The sequence below is a fragment of the Oncorhynchus mykiss genome, chromosome 6, assembly GCF_013265735.2.
Source record: "Oncorhynchus mykiss isolate Arlee chromosome 6, USDA_OmykA_1.1, whole genome shotgun sequence".
NCBI classification, from domain to species: Eukaryota; Metazoa; Chordata; class Actinopteri; order Salmoniformes; family Salmonidae; genus Oncorhynchus; species Oncorhynchus mykiss.
The window spans coordinates 41,676,634-41,701,371 of record NC_048570.1 but is presented as its reverse complement, the minus strand read 5'-3'; the positions used below and the strand labels follow the sequence as shown (position 1 = coordinate 41,701,371).

General features: G+C 42.7%; 2 protein-coding genes across 3 annotated transcripts in view; both read right to left on the bottom strand.

The window, feature by feature from the left end:
- Nucleotides 1–1,250: 1,250 nt before the first annotated feature.
- plcxd3 (phosphatidylinositol-specific phospholipase C, X domain containing 3) lies at nucleotides 1,251–22,599 on the bottom strand. Its single transcript, XM_021606530.2, has 6 exons — nucleotides 22,093–22,599; nucleotides 7,139–7,395; nucleotides 6,757–6,930; nucleotides 6,433–6,608; nucleotides 5,958–6,059; nucleotides 1,251–3,154 (listed from the first exon to the last, which is right to left on the bottom strand). Exons 1-6 carry the CDS (start codon nucleotides 22,193–22,195, stop codon nucleotides 2,998–3,000), a joined length of 969 nt encoding a protein of 322 aa, XP_021462205.1. The 5' UTR covers nucleotides 22,196–22,599; the 3' UTR covers nucleotides 1,251–2,997.
- A 1,099-nt stretch (nucleotides 22,600–23,698) lies between these two features.
- oxct1a (3-oxoacid CoA transferase 1a) overlaps nucleotides 23,699–24,738 on the bottom strand; it is a 106,670-nt gene continuing 105,630 nt past the window's right edge. For both annotated transcript variants that reach the window (XM_021606527.2, XM_021606528.2), the window contains exon 17: nucleotides 23,699–24,553. In XM_021606527.2, coding sequence (XP_021462202.1) covers nucleotides 24,518–24,553 — 36 coding nt within the window. In that variant the 3' untranslated portion in view covers nucleotides 23,699–24,517. The remainder of the gene's footprint in view (nucleotides 24,554–24,738) is intronic.

The window sequence follows — 24,738 nt, the reverse complement described above, 5'->3', positions numbered from 1 at the left end:
AGAGGGAACACACCACAACAAGGTCACAGCATGTGCCTCTCCTGGTCACCCTGGTAACTGGCAAGGATGGTTCCCGGAGGCTCTTTTTGAGTAGGTAGAAAATCAAGGCAAATCTGGAGATATGCTTCTGATGTGAAACATTTAATTGTGAGCAGTCGAAGTCAGTCCCTCAGCTCAGAAGTCTCTTATCTTTTGTTTTTCCCCTCCCATGTGAAATAATGAAAATAGCATCATGGAGAGTCTCATCAACATACTGTACAGGCTTAGAAGCTTTATTTGATTAGTCATCTTCCCTTTAAAACAGAATCAGTTTCATTGCAATACACAAGGTTTGGTCTTTACAACAATTTCACAGCAATGGACTCATCACACCAAAAATGGACAGAAAGGTAAGGACTACAATATGGAGGGTATAATTATGTCAACATTAGATGACTTATAAATAATCATCTTTATAAGTAAATACATGTATGTAGGTGTCTTTTTACACTGTGTATTGCACTAGTTTGTTTGCTAGGTATATTACCGTCTCAGAGTTTAAGCGAAACATTGGACATTACCTATTTGGGACTGATAATAATTGTTGTTGTTGTTATTGAATATCCTAACTTATCATGTTTGCAGTGCAGTGTACACATTTTGGTGATAAATGTTAAAGGGTCTTGAGTATTTTCTTACTTGAGATGAACACAAACAACTCAAGTAGTTATAGTCAGGTTAGGATAGCATCCAAAACGTATTAATCTGCTAAGTGACAAGAAATATATTTACAAATATATTTTGATTCTTGCACATAGTTCATTAATTACAAAAAATATATTTTGGAAGTGTATTTGACTTTCAGAGATATGGACAAAACTCGTATTGGCCATATATTTGTGTGTTATTACAACTGAGATATTTCTGTAGAAGCCTTTCTTATGGATAATTCTTGGCATTCATTTTCATTTACAATTACATGGCAGTAAATCCATTGCACTTTATATACAAACTTTTCACATGATATAAAATATATTTTAAGATTAAGTGATAGGGATGAAGTCATTAACACATACAAATTGTATGAAAATGTTCATACCTCTGAACAATACACACAAAACATACAAACACTCAATTAAATCCTTATTCTCTCTCTGTCTGTCTGTCTGTCTGTCTGTCTGTCTGTCTGTCTGTCTGTCTGTCTGTCTGTCTGTCTGTCTGTGTCTGTCTGTGTCTGTCTGTGTCTGTCTGTGTCTGTCTGTGTCTGTCTGTGTCTGTCTGTGTCTGTCTGTGTCTGTCTGTCTGTGTCTGTCTGTGTCTGTCTGTGTCTGTCTGTCCCTCTCTTACATAAAAACACACACACTGAAAAAAGTTGGAAATGGCACAATTTCGTACAGGACACACATTCACATATTCAAAATATAACATTTCCTCCTTTTTTTGGTTCACAATAAACATATTAGTTTACATAACAATTTATCAGAATACATTCTCTGTAAAAGATGCACTAATAATCGTAACATTTTTTTGGGGGGGGAGAAGTGAGGCAAAGCTTTTGATATATATGCGAAGTTCTTGCATAATGTGCAAAACAAATTTTAGCAAAGGAAATGTGACACGTATTGTAGTCTTCACTACGCCGCAAGTGCCACTTCAAATAGAACTTTTCTTCCTAGTTTAGCATTTACAGTTTGTCCTGAATAGGTGCAGAGTAAAGCAAGGGAAACATATTTCTACTAGACTGAATGCAATTAAGCAGGCAAACACATGAGTAATAGAGAAGCAACAGATAGCTATTCTATTATATTCTATACAAGTAAATGAACAGAAGAAAAGTTCAATGATTAAAAAAAAAAATTCTAATATTGTGGTGAATATTTCAGTACAACAGACATGAGATTAGAATGATATCAAGCCCATTACGAGAAACATGAAATTAAACCTGTTTCATGGTCATCTACAACAGTGTTTCCCAACCCTGGTCCTCAAGTACCCCCAACAGTTCACAGTTTTGTTGTAGCCCTTGACAAACACACCTCATTCAACTCATTGAGGACTTGATGATTAGTTGACAAGTTGAATCAGGTGTGCTTGTCCAGGGTTACAATACAAATGTGTACTGTTGGGGGAGCTTGAGGACCAGGGTTGGGAAACACTGATCTACAATATGCTACAGAGGGCACTCGGGAGAGGCAATCAATCAAAAGACACACAAATATCAATCGGTCTGGCAATCTGTAACATAGAGAAAGTGCTGTTACAGGTGGTCTAGGAGCTAAATCAATGTACTGCAAGGAGAAGTTATCAATTTACGCATTGTGGTGACAGGACTGATACAGAGACAAAATAATCAATAAATGTAGAAAGAGATCGAAAAACTATAATAACTATTTGGGAAGCTCCATCCATCAATCAACCAATCCATCCATCCATCCATCATAAAGTAAATTCTACAGCCATGTGTGAGTAGTTGACATGCTAATCAGGTTGACGGCAATCAGATGTATTACTGGCACCAATGAAAATGAGTTTTGATGTAGGTTGGCCATCACTGTCACTAAAATACGAACAACATTTATGTCTGTAGAATATGCTAATAAGCTAGCCTAAGCCTCACAAGAGATGGAAATGCCAGAAACACGAGCTTGTGTGATTGGAGGATAGAAGCAGTTATCATTACAGCAGATTTGAAGCGAAGCCAAGCGAAGCGTCGTTAAAAACCAATTGCCCTTTTGACCCCCAAAACAGATAAAACCAAACATTTCCCATTCACTTTCGGCGCTCTAAACGAGCACCAAAGTCCATCCTCCCTATCTCCACCTCCACCTTCCTTTCTCCTCCTATCTTAACGTATCCTTCTCCCTCCTCTCTCTCTCTCTCTCTCGCTCTCTCTTCCTCTGTAAACTCTGATAGCCCTATACAATAAGTCAGAGGAACGCCTCTCCTGAAAATGAACACCAAAGAGAAAGTGAGACTGAGCTGAGGACTTAACTCTTTGGTACCCCCTGTCTTTCAGTCTCAGGTGGCATTTTCCTCCTCATCATCCATATGATAGTTGAGCGTGATGACAGCGCTGATGAAGTCTCCCAGCTCCACAAAGTCAGCTGTGATGATGTTGATGCCGCTCTCTCCGGGCCTCTGGGCCCGAATCCACAGCATCATACTTGGAAGAGCCCTGCAGGGGAGTCCATGTGGAAGTGAAACCATGTACACACACACACACACAGTTGCATCTCTGTATTTTTGTCTTTTGTGCACTCAAGGTGTTATGCATAGTATAGGATGGGGTTAAGGAAAAGGAAAGAGAGTGAGAGAGAGTGACAGAGCGAGATAGAGAGAGGTATGTACTGTTTGATGATTCACAGTTGGTTGGTGTAACAGTGAGCTGGCTGGTGAGCAGCTAGACCGGTTAAGGGCCAGTATGAGTCAGCATGATAAGGGCTGTCTGCGCTGTCTGACAGACTGCTGGGTGCAATCATTTGGGGGGGCGAGATATTATTATATACTCTGTACACATGTAGGATCTTAATTTGAGCCAGTTTGCTGCAGCAGGACAACTATCCTGCAGCAACAGGAAATGTGAATTGTTATGTGGATTACAATTTATGGAAATATTTGTAGGGGTTGATACATTTTTGGTAAGGGAAAAGTGAAAATGACAAACTTCACAAGCCTTTTTAAACCTCAAATACAAATCAAGTTGTACATTTCTGCCATTGCAGGAAAGTTCTCCTGCAACAGGGTGATCAGATTAAGATCATAGCTGGTGTCTGCTGTGACAAAGCTCTGTCTGACTGGTTACAATGCTACAGTCCTGGATTTGAATGCACATTGTTCAATTGACAGTAAACCCAATGTTCTTCTTGAGATCAATTGGAATTAGTCCACAATTTATGAAAATATTATATTAAACAATCAGCACAGTTATTGAATGCAATATTTAATATTTCATCTCCAAGCAATGAAATGGGAAAAATTTGAGAGAAAAAAAGGATATACAGAGAAAAAAAAAGAGACGATAGAAAAAGTCAGTATCCCTACAGTGTTGTCATCACGGAGCAAGTGAGGCCGGTGTCATATTCCTGAAGATACATATATATATATACACCTTTTGCCACAGTGACTCATAGTGTGTGTGTGTGTGTGTGTTGTTTCTCATCTCAATTTCTCTCCCACATTGAACATGAAATAACTCACAAACACACACACACACACACACACACACACACACACACACACACACACACACACACACACACACACACACACACACACACACACACACACACACACAGTTGAAGTCGGTAGTTTACATACACCTTAGCCAAATACATTTAAACTCATTTTTTCACCATTCCTGACATTTAATCCCAATAAATATTCCCTGTTTTAGGCCAGTTAGGATCACCACTTTATTTTAAGAATGTGAAATGTCAGAATAATAGTAGAGAGAATTATTTATTTCAGCTTTTATTTCTTTCATCACATTCCCAGTGGGTCAGAAGTGTACATCCACTCAATTACGCAATTAGTATTTGGTGGCATTGCCTTGAAATTGTTTAACTTGGGTCAAACGTTTTGGGTAGCCTTCCACAAGCTTCCCACAATAAATTGGGTGAATTTTGGCCCATTTCTCCTGACAGAGCTGGTGTAACTGAGTCAGGTTTATAGGCCTCCTTGCTCACACACGCTTTTTCAGTTCTGCCTAGAAATTTCATTTGGGATTGAGGTCAGGGCTTTGTGATGGCCACTCCAATACCTTGACTTTGTTGTCCTTAAGACATTTTGCCACAACTTTGGAAGTATGCTTGGGGTCATTTTTCATTTGGAAGACCCATTTGCGACCAAACTTTAACTTCCTGACTGATGAATTGAGATGTTGCTTCAATATATTCACATAATTTTCATTCCTCATGATGCCATCTATTTTGTGAAGTGCACCAGTCCCTCCTGTAGCAAAGCACCCCCACAACCTGATGCTGCCACCCCTGTGCTTCACGGTTGGGATGGTGTTCTTCGGCTTGCAAGCCTCTCCCTTTTTCCTCCAAACATAACGATGGTCATTATGGCCAAACAGTTCTATTTTTGTTTCATCAGACCAGAGGACATTTCTCCAAAAAGTACGATCTTTGTCCCCATGTGCAGTTGCAAACCGTAGGTTGACTTTTTTATGGCGGTTTTGGAGCAGTGGCTTCTTCCTTGCTGAGCGGCCTTTCAGGTTATGTCGATATAGGACTCGTTTTACTGTGGATATAGATGCTTTTGTACCTGTTTCCTCCAGCATCTTCACAAGGTCCTTTGCTGTTGTTCTGGAATTGATCTGCACTTTTCGCACTAAAGTACATTCATCTCTAGGAGACAGAACACGTCTCCTTCCTGAGCGGTATGATGGCTGCGTGGTTCCATGGTGTTTAAACTTGCGTACTATTGTTTGTACAGATGAACGTGGTACCTTCAGGCATTTGGAAATTGCTCCCAAAGATGAACCAGACTTGTGGAGGTCTACAATTGTTTTTCTGAGGCCTTGGCTGATTTCTTTTTATTTTCCCATGATGTCAAGCAAAGAGGCACTGAGTTTGAAGGTAGGCCTTGAAATACATCCACAAGTACACCTCCAATTGACTCAAATGTTGTCAATTAGCCTATTCTAAAGTCATGACATCATTTTCTGGAATTGTCCAAGCTGTTTAAAGGCACAGTCAACTTATCGTATGTAAACTTCTGACCCACTGGAATTGTGATACAGTGAACTATAAGTGAAATAATCTGTCTGTTAACAATTTTTGGAAAAATGACTTGTGTCATGCACAAATTAGCTGTCCTAACCGACTTGCCAAAACTATAGTTTTTTAACAAGAAACGTGTGGAGTGGTTGAAAAACGATTTTTAATGACACCAACCTAAGTGTATGTAAACTTCCAACTTCAACTGTATTCATACATACATACATACATACATACAGAAACAAACCAGCTCACCTCTCTGTAATGGTCTCCCTCAGTCCGCTGGCTACTCCTTTCATGACGGTGCTGGCCTTAGGTGTGAGGACCACTTGGGAGACAAAGAATGTTCCCTTCCTCCTGCCATTACACAAATCACATCAAACTTCACTATACAGGCACAATTAAAGATGAAAGTAGGATCTTAAATGGAGCCAGCTTTCTACATCAGGAACATCATCCTGCAGCAACAGGAAATGTGAATTATAATGTGGACTATAATCATTTTTGTAGGGGTTGATACATTTTTTGTAAGGGCAAAGTCAGACATTTCAAAAGCCTTTTCAAACCTCAAACACACTACAAGTTTAAAATGTCCTGCATTGCAGGAATGTTCTCCTGCAACAGGGCGATCAAATTAAGAGCCTACATCTATCTGGAAGTGCTTTTCCCAAAGGTTTAACACACTGTCCAGGAAAAGACGGATAGGTGAAAGATAGAGGGCCATACAGACCTGCGGTCAGCCACAGAGGCCTGGAGGAACTGGATCAGCTTTTCAGGGTCAGTGGTGTTGGCCCAGGGAGCAGGCATCATCTGACCAGGCCATAGAAATGGCACTTCCAGGGCCATAGGACTGTGGTAGAACACCAATACCTGGTACTCTTTCTCCCACAGGTACTGGAGACTCACCTAGAGGGAGGGAGGAGTGTAGGGAGGGGTTTTGTCTTTAGGAACCTCCAGGGCCATAGGGCTGAGGAGCCAAGGTGATCACCATATGCTCTTGAGGGAGCACGGAGATTGAAGGTGTTTCATTTGTTTGTACAGTAGAGTATCTTACCTCCTGAGCGAAGACGACGGGGGCGAGTTTCTCCCCGAACACGTCTCTCAGCATTGAGACCAACTTCTCATGGTGCAGGTTCTGAACACCGTAGAAGTGGTTAAAGTCCAGGAACACAACCTCTCTGGCATGGGCCGACAGGAAGGAGCTGATCTGCTCCAGACCTTCTCTCACCTGAAAGCACAACAGACACCCCACAAGGGAGCAAATATGGTGTCAGACCAGTACCCACTGAATACGGTCCAGAGTTTTTCCTGACCTCTTGACCTGTATATAAAATAACTATGGTCCAGAGTTTTCTTTCTGGTCAGGTCAGGCAGTCAGGAAAAACACCTGAGGTTCTGTAGGAGGAAATAGAGTCGTAGGGAGTAATTATATTCACCGTGGCGCTGAAGAGGCCATGAGCGAAGAAGAGTTCGTTGTCTGGGTCCCGGGGCTTGGTGGAAATGCGCAGGTCAAAGAAGCGGACGCCGGCCTCCAGCTGGCTGGAGAAGTTCATAGTCTGAGTGGCCAGCCATTTACGCATCAGCTTCTTGGCCACCGTGCCAAAGACCGACACAAAGTTTTGGACAGCGTCAGTCTGCTCAGGACCCACCGGAGAGGACTCGTCTATGTAGAAACTGAAGGAGTCATGGGAACCTGGGGGGAATATAATAATAATAATTATTATTATTATATAACGCTTTTAATTACATAAAGAATCTCAAAACAAACAAGAATCAAATAAAACAGCTATATGACAGCGTAGGCCTGGGCTACGATGTTCAGCCACAGTTGGACATTTTCTTTTTTCAATCCTCCAATAGATGGAGTGGCAGTCAAGAGGGAGCCACATGACTTGAGCAGAGGGAGGAGGTGGTCAACGGGGGAGAGGAGCAGGTCCTCCGGAGGCAGGCAGGCAAGACAATATAGAGTATGGGTTATGGCTGAGCGGAGGAAAACGTGTGTTAGCATTTGTGTGTGTGTGTGTGTGTGTGTGTATAGGGACAGTTGTGACTTGACTTGACAAAGTGAAGAACAGTATCTCAGTGATAATAGAACAATGCCAGTGGGTTGAGAGGAGTGAGTAGTGCCCTCTCCCCTTGTCCTCCTGTCTAAACAGAGAAGTCAACTCTCTAATTATAGTCAGCCCTGAGACGCTCTCCTCTCTGTCTCCCCCTCTTCTCCTCTCCTCTCGCCTGCCTCTCCATCCCCTCTCCCCTCCTCTCCCTCTCCCTCCCTCCCTTTCCCTCTCCTCTCCCTCTCCTCCTCCTTTCCTCTCCCTTTCCCTGTTCTTTCCTCTCCTCTCCTCTCCCTTCCCTCTCCTCTCCTCTCCCACTACAGGGCAAACCCACACTACAGGGCTGACCACACTACACTTCTTCCATACGGTTACAAAGCCCAAAGAGTTTCCATAACCACAACTGAGACGATCACTATAGCTTGAACTTCACTGAGCTTCACTCAGGCAAACAAACTGCATGTGTTATCATCAGCAATGTTATGTAGGAAGAACAAGACATAGTTGTTTCTAAACGGCTCAGGTTTATTAGCTACAACTCTAACATCCTCGCGTTCGTGAGCTAGCATACAGGGCTAGCATGACAACAACTCTTTCGCCAAAGTACGCTGGCCCCTATAGGACATCAGCGGTGAGTCAAAAGGAACACACAACAATAACTCCCAGGGGCTACACAGCAAACATAACAGCACGGTCACGGAACACAGAGAGAAACCTTCACCCTACACAGACCGTCAGACACGGACACTCGCTTGACTGCACATCAACCATACAGTCGGCATCCTTCTAAGACTCACATAAAGCAATGTCCTCTGCTCCAACACAAGGCCTTGGAGTGTAATAGAGACAGCAGTATGCCTTTTTGGCAAAGCGTCCTTTTATGTTTCTGTACAAATACACCTGTAACATCTATAGAAATGTCCTGACAATATTCATCTGTTGGTCCAATGGAGAAATGATTCGGTACAACAATGTGAGCTCAGGTCCAAACATAAAAAGACACTTTGGAAATCATGTGTTTGATGTATTTGACATCATTCCACCCATTCCGTTCCAGCCATTACCACGAGCCGGTCCTCCCCAATTCAGGTGCCACCAACCTCCTGTGTGTCAAATACACCTAGAGCTTTTATAGAGATGTTCTGGCAACATTCCTATTGGCTTATCAAAAGGTATGTTATGGAGTGAGTCAGTGTTCACAGATGGCGCATGTAGTTTAAAAAGGTGTGCAAAACAAAATGGCACCGACACATCGCTTCTGTAACCCCAAGTTACCATTCATCACTCCGATATGAAATGTCAGCTCTACCTTGTATGACCAATGAATTCAGTAACACATCCTGGGGGAGGGAGAAGCTACGTACGAGAGACGATGGCTTTATCAAACACACTGGAAATTACAGCTGCGTTTATCTCTCAACTCTCAGGTACTGTGTGATGATAACGAGAGAGAAAAGCAATCCATCAAAATGAACCCATTAATCAATTTAAGGCTGTGGAAATCAAATGTGTAATGAACAACATGCTTTTCATTAAGCCTAGAAGGTCAGACTAGCTGTATGTCAAATTAGAATTAAATGAATCACATTAATCAAAAAATCAAATGGGGGTGACGAAGACCATTGAGCATTGGTGGAGAGGCGGGCTCTAAATATCACTGCTCTTCATCTCATGAAACAAAATGGCTTCCCTGCCTCTCCACCTGCTCACCACTCTTGTAAGCTGATGGTAAAAATGTCCAGTTCAAATATCAACACTAGTCTCATTAGTTAAACAGAAGACGGAGGTCATCATGCCCTGGCTGGGCTCATCAACTAGATCCGGCTGCGGGACGATTTTTTTTCTTGAGCGGATGGTCAGGGGCCAGAACATAATTACAATGACATTTTTAGACTGCACAGATGTAACAGATGTAATATTTGACCAAAACATAATCATTTCAAACCTTGCTTACATTTGTAAACGATCACATATCTCTCTGTTGTGCATGGGAATACTTTTGAACAGATTTCCAAAATCACTTTTCTGATTTGCTGGTGTTTTTACAGTCTTATGTCCAACAACAAAATATTATTTAAAAATATATTATTTAAAAAAGTGGGCCCACAGGCCGCCATTTGGGTAACCCTGCCCTATGGCCTCTGGTTGTGTCTTATTTAGCTAGTTCATCTGTAACACCAAAAAAAAAGTGTAACCTTGAAGATGACAATAAATGACTTTGACAGTCCTCTGTTTACAGCACTAGAGGGATGCATTAGGGATGAGGCAATTACACAAATAAACAAACAAATCCCTCGCTCTCACTACTTAATGGCTTAATGAAGGAGATTAGTAACAGAGATTTGTTGTTGTTTTTGTTGCATGTCATTGCTCTGTCTTTCCCCCTGATAGGGCCAGATCTACCAAATGTTTGCAACAAGTTTAAAGTTAGTAGTTGTACCTGTTTTAAACAGAGGGAACAATATCAAATAAAGTGCAATTCTAAAATGTAAAGTGTAATTGAAAACGTATATTTCTTATGGTTTACGTTCATGTTTTCGTTAAAGGGTGGTATGATATACTGACATCTGCATCCATCTGATACAGATGTTTACTAGCAGCCTACCTGAGCGCTCGGAGGGATCCACATGGTCCTAAAGTACACCGGTGCTTCTTTTTGTATCACATTCCAATGATAAACCTGGGGGGGGGGGCAAAAATGCCATTTCAGAATGTGGGGGGGCATGTCCCCCCCCTCCCCCATCCCCAGTGAAACTTGCGCCTCTGCGTACTACAACCATAGGAAGTCAAAGACCATTGGGAGCTGGAGGAATGAACACAGAGGACAGGATGATGTCCGTTAGAGAGTAGGGCAGGGAATTGCCAGGGACCTCACAGTATGATATTATCACAATGCTTAGGTGCCGATACGATATGTTTTGCGATTCTATATGTATCACGATTCTATACATTAGGAACACCTGCTCTTTCCATGACATAGACTGACCAGGTGAATCCAGGTGAAAGCTATGATCCCTTATTGATGTTAAATACAATTCAATCAGAGTAGCTCAGGGTTTTCAAAATTCGGTCCTCTGGACTCCAAGGCTGCACATTTTGGTTTTTGCCCTAGCACCTGATTAAAAGAGTCAACTAATCATCACGCTTTAATAATTTGAATCAGCTGTGTAGTGTTCGGGCAAAAAACTAAATGTGCACCTCTTGAGGTCCTGAGGACCGAGTATGGGAAACACCGGTGTAGATGAAGGACTGATTAAAGAAAGATTTTTAAGCCTTCAGACAACTGCGACATGGATTGTGTATATGTGCCATTCAGAGGGTGAATGGGCAAAACAACAGATTTAAGTGCCTTTGAACGGGGAATGGTAGTATGTGCCAGGCGCACCAGTTTGTGTGTCAAGAACTGCAAGGCTGCTAGGTTTTTCACACTCAACAGTTTCCAATGTGTAACAAGAATGATCCACCACTAAAAGGACATCCTGACAACTTGATACAACTGTGAAAAGCGATGGAGTCAACATCAAATCAAACCAAAGTTTATTTGTCACGTGCGCCGAATACAACAGGTGTAGGTAGACCTTACAGTGAAATGCTTACTTATAGGCTCTAACCAATAGTGCAAAAAAGGTATTAGGTGAACAACAGGTAAGTAAAGAAATAAAACAACAGTACAAAGACAGGCTATATACAGTAGGTAGGCTATAAAAGCAGCGAGGCTACATACAGACACTGGTTAGTCAGGCTGATTGAGGTAGTATGTACATGTAGATATGGTTAAAGTGACTATGCATATGTGATGAACAGAGAGAAGCAGTAGCGTAAAAGAGGGGTTGGCGGGTGGTGGGTGGCAGGACACAATGCAGATAGCCCGGTTAGCCAATGGGCGGGAGCACTGGTTGGTCAGCCCAATTGGGGTAGCATGTACATGAATGTACAGTTAAAATGACTATGCATATATGATAAACAGAGAGTAGCAGCAGCGTAGAAAGAGGGGTTGGGGAGGCACACAATGCAAATAGTCCGGGTAGCCATTTGATTACCTGTTCAGGAGTCTTGGGGTTTTTTGTCCGAGACTTGGCACTCCAGTACCGCTTGCCATGCGATAGTAGAGAGAACAGTCTATGACTGTGGTGGCTGGGGTCTTTGACAATTTTTAGGGCCTTCCTCTGACACCGCCTGGTGTAGAGGTCCTGGATGGCAGGCAGCTTAGCCCCAGTGATGTACTGGGCCGTACGCACTACCCTCTGTAGTGCCTTGCGGTCAGAGGCCGAGCAATTGCCGTATCAGGCAGTGATGCTCTCGATGTTGCAGCTGTAGAACCGTTTGAGGATCTCCGGATCCATGCCAAATCTTTTTAGTTTCCTGAGGGGGAATAGGTTTTGTTGTGCCCTCTTCACGACTGTCGTGGTGTGTTTGGACCATTGTAGTTTGTTGTTGATGTGGACACCAAGGAACTTGAAGCTCTCAACCTGCTCCACTACAGCCCCGTCGATGAGAATGGGGGCGTGCTCGGTCCTCCTTTTCCTTTAGTCTTCAATCATCTCCTTAGTCTTGGTTATGTTGAGGGATAGGTTGTTATTCTGGCACCACACGGCCAGGTCTCTGACCTCCTCCCTCTAGGCTGTCTCGTTGTTGCCGGTGATCAGGCCTACCACAGTTGTGTCATCTGCAAACTTAATGATGGTGTTGGAGTCGTGCCTGGCCATGCAGTCGTGGGTGAACAGGGAGTACAGGAGGGGACTGAGCACGCACCCCTGGGGAGTTCAAGTGCTGAGGATGGCAGATGTGGCAGATGTGCTGCAAAGGGCAGTGTGGAGTGCAATAGAGAGTGCATCATCTGTAGATCTGTTTGGGCGGTATGCAAATTGGAGTGGGTCTAGGGTTTCTGGAATAATGGTGTTGATGTGAGCCATAACCAACCTTTCAAAGCACTTCACGGATCTGTAGTCATTTAGGCAGGTTGCCTTTGTGTTCTTGGGCACAGGGACTATGGTGGTCTGCTTGAAACATGTTGGTATTACAGACTCAATCAGAAACATGTTGATAATGTCAGTGAAGACACCTACCAGATGGTCAGCACATGCCCGGAGCACACGTCCTGGTAATCGGTCTGGCCACGCAGCCTTGTATATGTTGACCTGTTTAAAGGTCTTACTCATGCCGGCTACGGAGAGCGTGATCACACAGTCGTCCAGAACAGCTGATGCTCTCATGCATGCCTCAGTGTTGCTTGCCTCGAAGCGAGCATAGAAGTGATTTCGCTCGTCTGGTAGGCTTGTGTCACTGGGCAGCTCGCGGCTGTGCTTCCCTTTGTAGTCTGTAATAGTTTGCAAGCCCTGACACATAAGACGAGTGTTGGAGCCGGTGTAGTATGATTCAAACTTAGCTCTGTATTGACGCTTTGCCAGTTTGATGGTTCGTCTCAGGGCATAGCAGGATATCTTGTAAGCTTCCAGGTTAGAGTCCCGCACCTTGAAAGCGGCAGCTCTACCCTTTTTCTCAGTGTGAATGTTGCCTGTAATCCATGGCTTCTGGTTGGGATATGTACGTACAGTCACTGTGGGGACGACGTCCTAGATGCACTTATTGATAAAGCCAGTGACTGATGTGGTGTATTCCTCAATGCCATCGGAAGAATCCCGGAACATGTTCCAGTCTGTGATAGCAAAACAGTCCTGTAGTTTAGCATCTGCTTCATCAGACCACTTTTTTTTATAGATCGAGTCACTGGTGCTACCTGCTTTAATTTCTGCTTGTAAGCAGGAATCAGGAGAATAGAGTTGGTTTACCAAATGGAGGGCGAGGGAGAGCTTTGTACGCGTCTCTGTGTGTGGAGTACAGGTGATCTAGATTTTTTTTTACCTCTGGTTGCACATTTAACATGTTGATAGAAATTTGATAGAACTGATTTAAGTTTCTCTGTATTAAAGTCTCCGGCCACTAGGAGCGCCGCCTCTGGGTGAGTGGTTTCCTGTTTGCTTATTTCCTTATACATCTGACTGAGTGTGGTCTTAGTGCCAGCATCTGTCTGTGGTGGTAAATAAACAGCCACGAAATACAGTGCCTTGCGAAAGTATTCGGCCCCCTTGAACTTTGCGACCTTTTGCCACATTTCAGGCTTCAAACATAAAGATATAAAACTGTATTTTTTTGTGAAGAATCAACAACAAGTGGGACACAATCATGAAGTGGAACGACATTTATTGGATATTTCAAACTTTTTTAACAAATCAAAAACTGAAAAATTGGGCGTGCAAAATTATTCAGCCCCTTTACTTTCAGTGCAGCAAACTCTCGCCAGAAGTTCAGTGAGGATCTCTGAATGATCCAATGTTGACCTAAATGACTAATGATGATAAATACAATCCACCTGTGTGTAATCAAGTCTCCGTATAAATGCACCTGCACTGTGATAGTCTCAGAGGTCCGTCAAAAGCGCAGAGAGCATCATGAAGAACAAGGAACACACCAGGCAGGTCCGAGATACTGTTGTGAAGAAGTTTAAAGCCGGATTTGGATACAAAAAGATTTCCTAAGCTTTAAACATCCCAAGGAGCACTGTGCAAGCGATAATATTGAAATGGAAGGAGTATCAGACCAATGCAAATCTACCAAGACCTGGCCGTCCCTCTAAACTTTCAGCTCATACAAGGAGAAGACTGATCAGAGATGCAGCCAAGAGGCCCATGATCACTCTGGATGAACTGCAGAGATCTACAGCTGAGGTGGGAGACTCTGTCCATAGGACAACAATCAGTCGTATATTGCACAAATCTGGCCTTTATGGAAGAGTGGCAAGAAGAAAGCCATTTCTTAAAGATATCCATAAAAAGTGTCGTTTAAAGTTTGCCACAAGCCACCTGGGAGACACACCAAACATGTGGAAGAAGGTGCTCTGGTCAGATGAAACCAAAATGTAACTTTTTGGCAACAATGCAAAACGTTATGTTTGGCGTAAAAGCAACACAGCTGAACACACCATCCCCACTGGCAAACATGGTGATGGCAGCATCATGGTTTGGGCCTGCTTTTCTTCAGCAGGGACAGGGAAGATGGTTAAAATTGATGGGAAGATGGATGGAGCCAAATACAGGACCATTCTGGAAGAATGGAGTCTGCAAAAGACCTGAGACTGGGACGGAGATTTGTCTTCCAACAAGACAATGATCCAAAACATAAAGCAAAATCTACAATGGAATGGTTCAAAAATAAACATATCCAGGTGTTAGAATGGCCAAGTCAAAGTCCAGACCTGAATCCAATCGAGAATCTGTGGAAAGAACTGAAAACTGCTGTTCACAAATGCTCTCCATCCAACCTCACTGAGCTCGAGCTGTTTTGCAAGGAGGAATGGGAAAAAAATTCAGTCTCTCGATGTGCAAAACTGATAGAGACATACCCCAAGCGACTTACAGCTGTAATAGCAGCAAAAGGTGGCGCTACAAAGTATTAACTTAAGGGGGCTGAATAATTTTGCACGCCCAATTTTTCAGTTTTTGATTTGTTAAAAAAGTTTGAAATATCCAATAAATGTCGTTCCACTTCATGATTGTGTCCCACTTGTTGTTGATTCTTCACAAAAAAATACAGTTTCATATCTTTATGTTTGAAGCCTGAAATGTGGCAAAAGGTCGCAAAGTTCAAGGGGGCCGAATACTTTCGCAAGGCACTGTATGTTTTAATTTTATTTTTACAAATCCATACTTTGAGTCACAGTGTTGATATAAAATCATGAAAAATAATATTGTGATACTCTACTGCAGGGTTCCCCAATAGGTGACTTGTGTTTTTGTTTTTTATACAATTTTCGTTGTTGGACATTAAAGGCTCTAAAATCACCCAAAATCGGTCCACAAAAATAAGACTACAAAGTGAGGAATTTTTGTGTGGAGGGCAATGAGTGTCGAATTTGGCATACAAAAAATGTAATTGCTAATATTCTACGTGAGGCTTATTTGATCAAATAAAAGGTTTGTATTGTTTAGGTTGTTGTGAATGGACTGATATACACGTGGACTCACGTGGCACTTCGGCAACCTTGGGGAAAAAAACTACTTTACATCAGCGTTGTGCCTGTTGTTCACTATCTGTGTCACGACTTCCTCCGAAGTCGGGCCCTCTCCTTGTTCGGGAGACGTTCGGCGGTCGACGTCACCGGTCTTCTAGCCATCGCCGATCCACCTTTCCATTTGTTTTGTCTTGTCTTCACACCTGGTTTCAATTCCATCAATTACATGTTGTATATTTAACCCTCTGTTCCCCCCCATGTCCTTGTCTGGTATTGTTTGTTGTAAGTGCTTGTGCACGTTATGTCTGGTGTGCGTCGGGTTATGTACCCATTTATTGATTGTTCTGTTTTCCGGTGGGATTTTATTATTAAGCTGTGCCGTTGGAAACAGTTTTTGCTCTCCTGCCTCTGACTTGTCTGCCGCCACCCCTTACAATCTGCCTTCTCATTGGCTGGAATGGTCCCTCCTGATCTAGCCTCCTCCCACCTGCCTTCCATCTATGAGGACATGTATTTCCATTGTTAGAGAGCTCCGTCTACTAACTTGTCAATGTAATAATACAAATATTTGCTAATACTCGTTTCATCATATACAATTACTGCTCGGGCCGCTCACTTTTTCACTAACTCCCCTCAGGGCACAGGAGAGGAGCCTGCTTCCCCTCACTTTCTCTACTCCGTTCTTCATTCTTTTCCTATTCCATCCCTTTGCTTCGGTCTGACCCTCTCTCTCTATCCATCTCTTTCCTACCTCTCCCTCCCTTTTTGCCAGTCTCTCTCAAACCCATTCTTCCTCGCTTCCCACAGTAGGTCCCTCATCAACCTCCCTCTTCTGCCCTCCTATCCATTCCCTCTATCAAATGATCTCTTTCCTCCCATGTTCTTACTCTTATCTCGTCTTTGGTACGAGAGTCATTGTGGACACAGTGTGCAGCTAAAGACTGGTGTGCACATTTTTGTTTTTGCCAACAAGATAAACTTCTTTCCTCTGTAAACTCAATTGACTGCCAGCAGAGTACTAGCACGGCTACCTGATTTGTTCTGCATTCAACAATGAGGTATCAATATAGCCTTGTTCAGTAAAACTATGTTTTGACAGACTGACATTTAACTTCAGTGCAATTTCATGTCCTCAAATCTCCTCAATACCCACTGTCTATGTTCCTCTTAGGCAGTATATCCTCCCTCCCCTGGAGCTCAAGTGGTGGATGAGAGAACGGACAAAGGGCTGGATGAATGGATAGATGGATAAAGCAATGGATGGATAGATGGATTGTCAGATTAACAGATAATCTTGTGCCAAGGCCCATTTCAGAAGCAGAGGATGCTGTTCTTCAATGGTTTTGTTTTTACTGGTCTCAGGGGGCTGGCCGGCTGGTTGCCTGCCGTGACGACTCGTGCTGAATTGAATTCTGCTGCTCCATCGATCGCTCCAAGCTAGCGGGCGTGGCGTTTGGCCGGAGCGATGTGGATGGGTGGTCAGGCTAGCCGGCTGGGGTAAATAGATTGCCCATTTGAAAAAATACTTGACATGTTACAACCACCTGTGGATTGAGAATGAATTCCAGGCCTGACCTGCTCGTGTATCAGTGGGTTTCAAGAAACCCCCAGAAGATCTATGGCTTCAGTTCACCCCTGGTCTAGTAAGACTTTCATCCGGCGATACACTTCAGATTCTCCTGAAGTGTGCTACCCATTCCCTCCAAGTCTTTCCTGTTTGACATTAGTCACTGGAAAGCCGATTCACTTCTCCGAGGTGCAGTATTACTAAGTGTGGATTACACTCATTGGCAACACTCAGAAAAAGTAGCCTAGCTGTCTGTGTGGCAGAGCTAATATAATGCATCTTGCATATATGATGAACATACAGTATTGACTTTCTCATTTAGAGAGCTTGGGACTACAAGGTTCTATCTGCAAAAATATGATTCTGATATAATTGGTTTTAAAGTTCCGAGCCCTCATTGGTTTGAATGGTGTTCGCAATTTTATATTGTATGAATTGAGGTATAGTATTATAGTATTATAAAAGTAAAGAACATTGAACATAACAAGGCTATGTCAATAACAACATTTTGAGAAAAATGCAGATAGAGCCTTATAGTCCCAAGATCTCCTGCAGAAGATGTTGGTGTAGAATAATGCAAACAAGGTCATGACTTTAGATAAACTCATAAAAAGCTTGAATACACACACACACACACACACGCTTATTTTACTATCCTTGTGGGGACAAAACAATTGATTCTCATTCAAAATCCTATTTTTCCTAACCCTAACCATAACCTTAACCCCTAACCTTAGTTCTAACCCTAAAATAGGCTTTTTCCTTTTGGGGACCAGTGAAATGTCCCCATTTGTTTGAATTTTCCTTGTTTTACTATCTATATATAGTTAAATCAAACACACACACACACACACACACTGACTCAGTAGTATACAGAAAGCCTGTTTTATGCTGACATCACAGCCCTGTGTAGTTCATCTGTCTCCTATTTTCTTCTAGAACCTCTCAACCTTGTCCTTCTCTTATCTGTTCTATTTGTTGCTCTAGTTTATGTTCATGACCTCTGTTGGTCAGGGTGGAGGCTGGCGCCGGCTCAGCTGTACGGAGCAGAGCTAGAGTCAGAGCAGGGGGAGGCCAGTGTCACCTGCAGGGCAAACACACAGACGTTCTCATTATGTCAAGCTGCATCCATTTCCTGTACCAGCTGACATGACAAAACAACCACAGTATGGCGTGTGTATCTATGGGGTTCAACCAGGGCAGGGATGATGTCTGCAGTAGCCAACGCGTTGACTCTTGGAACTCCCTAAGAATAATACTGGGCTAGCCAAATGTTGATATCGTTCATCTGGAGCGAAAATGAGTTTCACCACCTCTGGATACACAGATAAACAGTAGCATGAGTTTAGGTTATTTGAGAGCAGCTCTGTCACCTGTAAGAGCCCAATTTAATGCCTGGGTAGCCTAACCTCCTGTAGGTGAGGAGATCAGAGGGCAACACTGGGAATGAGGGATGGAAAGACTAAGGGGGAAAAGTGCACACAGCTTTGTGCATATATGGTCTACATAGGCTGTTCCCGAGAGAGAGAGAGAGACAGAGTATGTGTGTCTGCATCTGAAGAAGGAGGATGAGGTGGCGACACTGGGAGAGTTAAGATCTGTTCCAGGGACAAATCAACTGTAGCCACAGGTAACCTTTTTCATTAGGGGGAAATACAGAAAAACTGTCCTTAGTTCAGTGTCTACTAGACTAGAGGCAACTTTATACTCCATCTGGCCTACCCAACACTATAAGTGAAAGAACTGTTCAGAATCGCCACCTCACTCTTTGCAGATTGTGTTGACAAGGGAATCAGCTAAGATTCAATGTGGTATCCATTTACAGTAACATACTGTAATACTAATACTGTAGTACCATACGGATAACACATAATACTGTAGCACCATACAGATAACACATAATACTGTAGCACCATACAGATAACACATAATACTGTAGCACCATACGGATAACACATAATACTGTAGCACCATACAGATAACACATAATACTGTAGCATCATACAGATAGCACATAATACTGTAGCACCATACAGATAACACATAATACTGTAGCACCATACAGATAACACATAATACTGTAGCACCATACGGATAACACATAATACTGTAGCACCATACAGATAACACATTATACTGTAGCACCATACAGATAACACATAATACTGTAGCACCATACAGAAATGCAATCGGGCCACTGTCTCACAGTGTTTACAAAATTTGAATTGCAAAGTCTACATCCTAGGCTGGGTGCCAGTCTGATTGTGCTCTAGGCAGTTTTGGGGTTGGGTAACAGCGTAGCGCCTCTGTTAAATGCAGAAACACTTCAATGGATCCCCATCCCCAGGCATTATAAATGTCGAATTAGAAGTATAATCCTCTGGCGAAGAGGACCGTACTTGTGGATGAAATGATCACATTCATCCTCCCATTCGTTCCTCTCAACTGGTTCAGCGCTTCACTCTCTTTCGCTGGGAAGAGAAGCCTGTGCTGTAGTGCTCTAACCCTGCAGCAGTAACACATATAGCTGTTGCCTCCACGAAACATCCTCGACCAAATCAGCAGCCGCCAGGTTTTGCACCAAAAACTGTAGGAGGAAATTGGCTTCTGGCAAGGAACACACACACGTGCACACGCACACACACACACACCAGGAGTAATCAATAAGTGAATGGCTTATGTGGCGGATTCTGGTTTCAGGGACATTGGAGGAGACAGAAGAGTTTTACAGTAGCCTGTGTCCAAATGGAGTGCATAGGCTACACACCAGTTTAAGATGCTTGGAGCAACTGGGCACATTAGGAATAATCATGGTTAATTACAGTGGGTTATAGTGAGCATGCTGCTTCTCCAGGCTGTCCTATGAGAAGGGAAAGGCAGGTGCAAATGCAGGTGTTGTGTGTGACTTAACTGGACCTCTTGGCTCCATGGCGATATCCTGTAGTTTTCATTTCCCAGTCTTTCATATCACGCAGTCGATGCTTAATCGAAAATCACATCCCAAAATACCCTGAAGATGAATGAATTGTGTGTGTTCCCCATTGAGAGCAGTGGAGTATGCCATGCCACACCTCTTGAGTTTCCAACGATAGATCTGAGAAACACAGCTTTGTGCTCCACCTGCCTGCATGTGTGTAGCCAGTGAATGAAGCTAATCACTAGAATTAGCCAGATGTTAATTGGCCATTCCACAAGAGTGAAACCAGCGACCGGGTCTTATTTCAGACTTCCAATCAGAGTTGACGTCTCAGGAGACCTGCCGCATGATTGGCCGAAACCTCCAAACAGCTGGTACCACTTTTAGACGCTGATGCCAAGACAATGGCCCGTTCCAACACTGCCAACATACAACTTTTCTAACCTTCGTTCCTAGAAGGGATCGCAGAGGATCTGATGTGAACTAGGCAGGTTGTATGCACATTTTGCTATTGAGATTTGACCCGTTCCATCATGTCATATCACTGGTTTCTTCAAGGAAGGAAATAAGGTATTTGAATGAGGAATAGATGTCGAGAGTCTGCAAACACAGACCTGAGCGGCCCGTCTAAACTTTTAAACATTTTGAATAGGGATTTAGAGATCATTGTTAAACAATAAACCCATCCAATTCACACTTGTAATACGTGACGGAGGGTTAGGCTCATTAGAGGCACATGGGCTGTCCTGGTTGCAATGCAATGAACCCTGAACTATATGCCCCGTTTAGGCTAATACGCACCGCCAACAATCACATCGATAACACATAGCCTGCCAAAAAAGTGACTAGATTCACTTATATATATATATTACAACATATTTCAAGGAGCACAATGGGCCATCTGTGTAAATGCCATTTTAGTGTATTATTTTGAATTAGCAATTTGCAAGCTTTTTGTAAGATCATTCATGCCCTTCCCTCAAGGAGATTTGAATTAAATCAAGCCGATGGAGACCTAGAGACACGTCTCTGCTTTTGGCATATAGCCTATCGAGCCCTAACCAGCTAAACTGTAGCTTATTTCTTCGATGATGGATCCTTTGTGCTACCGAATAGGGCAATGGACTAGTGTTGCACCTACACATAGGTTTCGCCTTCCCGCAACAGGTGCCATCTCGAGAGACTACTGTAGCCTATAGGCCAGAGAGAGGCAACTAGATCCAGCCAGTGGCCGATTTATGTTGGAGCGAATGGTTGGGTGACAAGAAAATAACTATAATAACGTGTACGCTGCAAATTGATAATAACGTGTACGCTGCAAATTGACCACAACTAAGCCCAAGAAGAGATGATTGTTATTTTAAAATACAATTTCACACCTTGATTACATTGAGACACGAACACATATACAAATATATATGAATACTTGAGAACAGACTTCCTAGATTAAACTACATTTTTTGCTGAATTCCTGGTGATGTTATTTTTTTTTACCCCAAACTTTAAATCCTACATTATTATTATTATTTAATAAAAACTTCAGGACAAAAACATAAATCACTTGTGGACCAGTTTAAGCCCGCGGGCCACCTGTTGATGACCCCTGGTAGGCTATAGCATAAACTTTAGCTGGAATTAACAGTCTTTGCACGGAATATGATAATTCTGTGTCGATAATTCGTCTGAAGACAGTCTGTAGGCTGGCTAGGTCACTCGCCGTCAGTTCTACAACATACACATCTGGATTTCTATCTTCTATCGAAGCAAATTATTTCACTGCATGATCAACAAAAGGTTTCCAACATTTCCACACGCAACAGTGCAAACTACGATGTGACTCTTACCTGGAATGGCCAGGTTGGTAAGCGGGATGCTGTGCATGCTCTCCGGTAAATTCGCCATCCAGTCGGCGAACCGGTGTTCGTTTTTCCCGTGAGACGAAGCCATGCCGCCGCGCACTATATCCCCACTTTCCGGTGCCTGCGCGAGCTTTGAGTGCGCTTTCTCTGTGCTGCGTTCGCTCCACTCACCACACACACACCAGCGTGACCGGGAGCGAGTGAGTTCACACCACACCCCCTGAATGGCGTGCAGACATAGATAGGGAACCCATTTTTTATAGGATATGTCGATAGAGTTGTGTTTTCGATAAAGTTGTGCTTTTAGGATGGTCTCAGAGCAGGCGAGTGATGTATTCAGCCATTAGTTCTTGAAGTCATTAAAATAAGGGTGCGCCCAGCTAGCCACAACTTAATTCAATAATCAGTCCCATGTACCATTCTACAACAATGTCTGTCTGGCTCTCCACTACTGCATCCACACGCCTTGCGTTTGCCTGTCCGTGTATAGGCTAGTGGCACTGTCCACACCTGTGGTGCTGAATTGATCAACTCCGCTTTCCCGACAATAGCGCTTCTGGAGGAGAGCATTTGGAAAGGACACGTTGTTAACCGATTGATTTTCACTTCTCGCTTGTCTGGATTAGTTATTTTAATGCATAACAGTGGACATATTTGACACTTTGCCAGGGTTGACAAATAAACTTTACTGAATATAATAGGGTTTGTCTAAATAGTCTGGCAGAAACATTTATTTATTATTTAGAAATGTCTACCCTTGATGAACAAGTCTATTTCACAACATATTCGCAAGAACAATTTGACATGTATGGGTTTCCCCATTTATGATACATCCTCTATATTCTCTTTGAACCCAAGCGTGAAGAAGCCCTCCAGTTTCTGCTACATAGAGCCCAGGGTAACCGCACCCTGCGCTCTTCTCAAGTGGACAAATCGAATCAAGAATGTCATTGCACGCCCCTCATCTGCATGGCAGCCCGAACCTGCTGTGTGTCGACTTAATTTGCTTTAGTTGCTCAGAGGTACATAATGTCAAACCTGGCTAATGGGAACGTTGGGGCAGAACATCATGAGCAATATGATGGGTTTGAGTCAGAGAAGCTTTGCGTCTCTGAGGGTAGATGGAGCCTTCATTCAGTGTGTGCCATAATACAGAGCTCAACTCGTGAAGAGATCTCCTTGTTCCAATACTCTCATAATGCTTAATTCCTTCCTTCACAGTCACACAGAAATGATGAAGAAAGATTTGAGGTGTCATAAAATCTCAGAATTCCTTAGGAAGTAGTGCAGATTATTTCTGAAGAATTTGGAAAAGTGAGCGTATTCCTAATCATACATTTGACATAATTTAGCTGAAAGCGGACCTGAATTAAACTACTGTATTGGAATGTATGGTTGAATTTTATGCATACTGTACTGGTCTCTTACAACCATATATACTACATGTTCAACCCACTGTCTCCAGACAACCTTGAAGTAACCACTGATATGTGACAAGATGGGATAGGGAAAAGCAAGAACACATTCCACATATTACTACTACTACATACTTCTGAGTGTCAATACCAGTGCAGAAAATGGACACCAATATATTTTTTCTCCTCAAGGTAACACACAGTTTAATTTAATATATAAATACATGGCACAGAAGAAGTCCAGGTAGAAAATGGAAGGCCTCATATTTTGTAGTAGCTAAAATATCTGGAACCATATATTTTTTATGAAGAGTGTGTTTCCATGAGGGTAACCTTTTAACTAAAGCACCAAACTAGGATGAAATGTAGAGGCTCAAATGCAATTCAAAACAACATCATATCAGTTTTCACAGCAGGGCTGCGTTTCATACCATCAAGTTGCCTCCACCCTTCTTCTCCTATTCACTCCCATTTCACTAAATCAGAGAAAGCAGTGTGTCTGAAAGTAGATGGAGTTATTGCTTATAAGGTATACATATCTACCAAAAAGAAACCAGCTGATCCACATCCAAGGAAGGGCTTGAACAAGTGCAGAAGGGAGGACACAACTTTCTGGGATGAAAAGCAGTCCATAATTGTTTGTGTTATAAGTCTGGGAGAAACTTTGACATAGCATTAAAACACATGATTAAAACATAACATTATTACTAAATACATGTTTAGACAGTTCCTCTTGAGTTATGCCAGGGATACCAGTCCTTCAAGTCAATTGTTACAATATGTTCAACATCATAACTCAACCCGAGTATTCGTTATGAATCTCACATGTTACATTCATTGACGTTACAGTAATGTTATGATTCAGTGTACAGACGTGGTGTTCAGTAACATTAGGATGAGTTCATAGTTTGTGTTCCTTCCAGCGTACATACGGAGAGATTAAAACAGCCTTCAAGTCATAGCTCCTCTCCTCGGACACTTCCTCCCCCCAGCTTCTAGACCTGCTGCATGGACCTCACGTTTGGAGAAACCTGTCGGACATCAGAGAGAGTTTTGAAAGGAGAGAAACCATCTGTGTTACTATTGATGGTATTCCCACCGAGCATGCTCAATAGCTTAGTCAACTGCTTTTGATAAACGCTCTTGGTTTTCTGTTTTTTACGAAGACGGTTCAAGTTAAATATGGATTTACTGAGAGTATCGTGTAATTCCATGC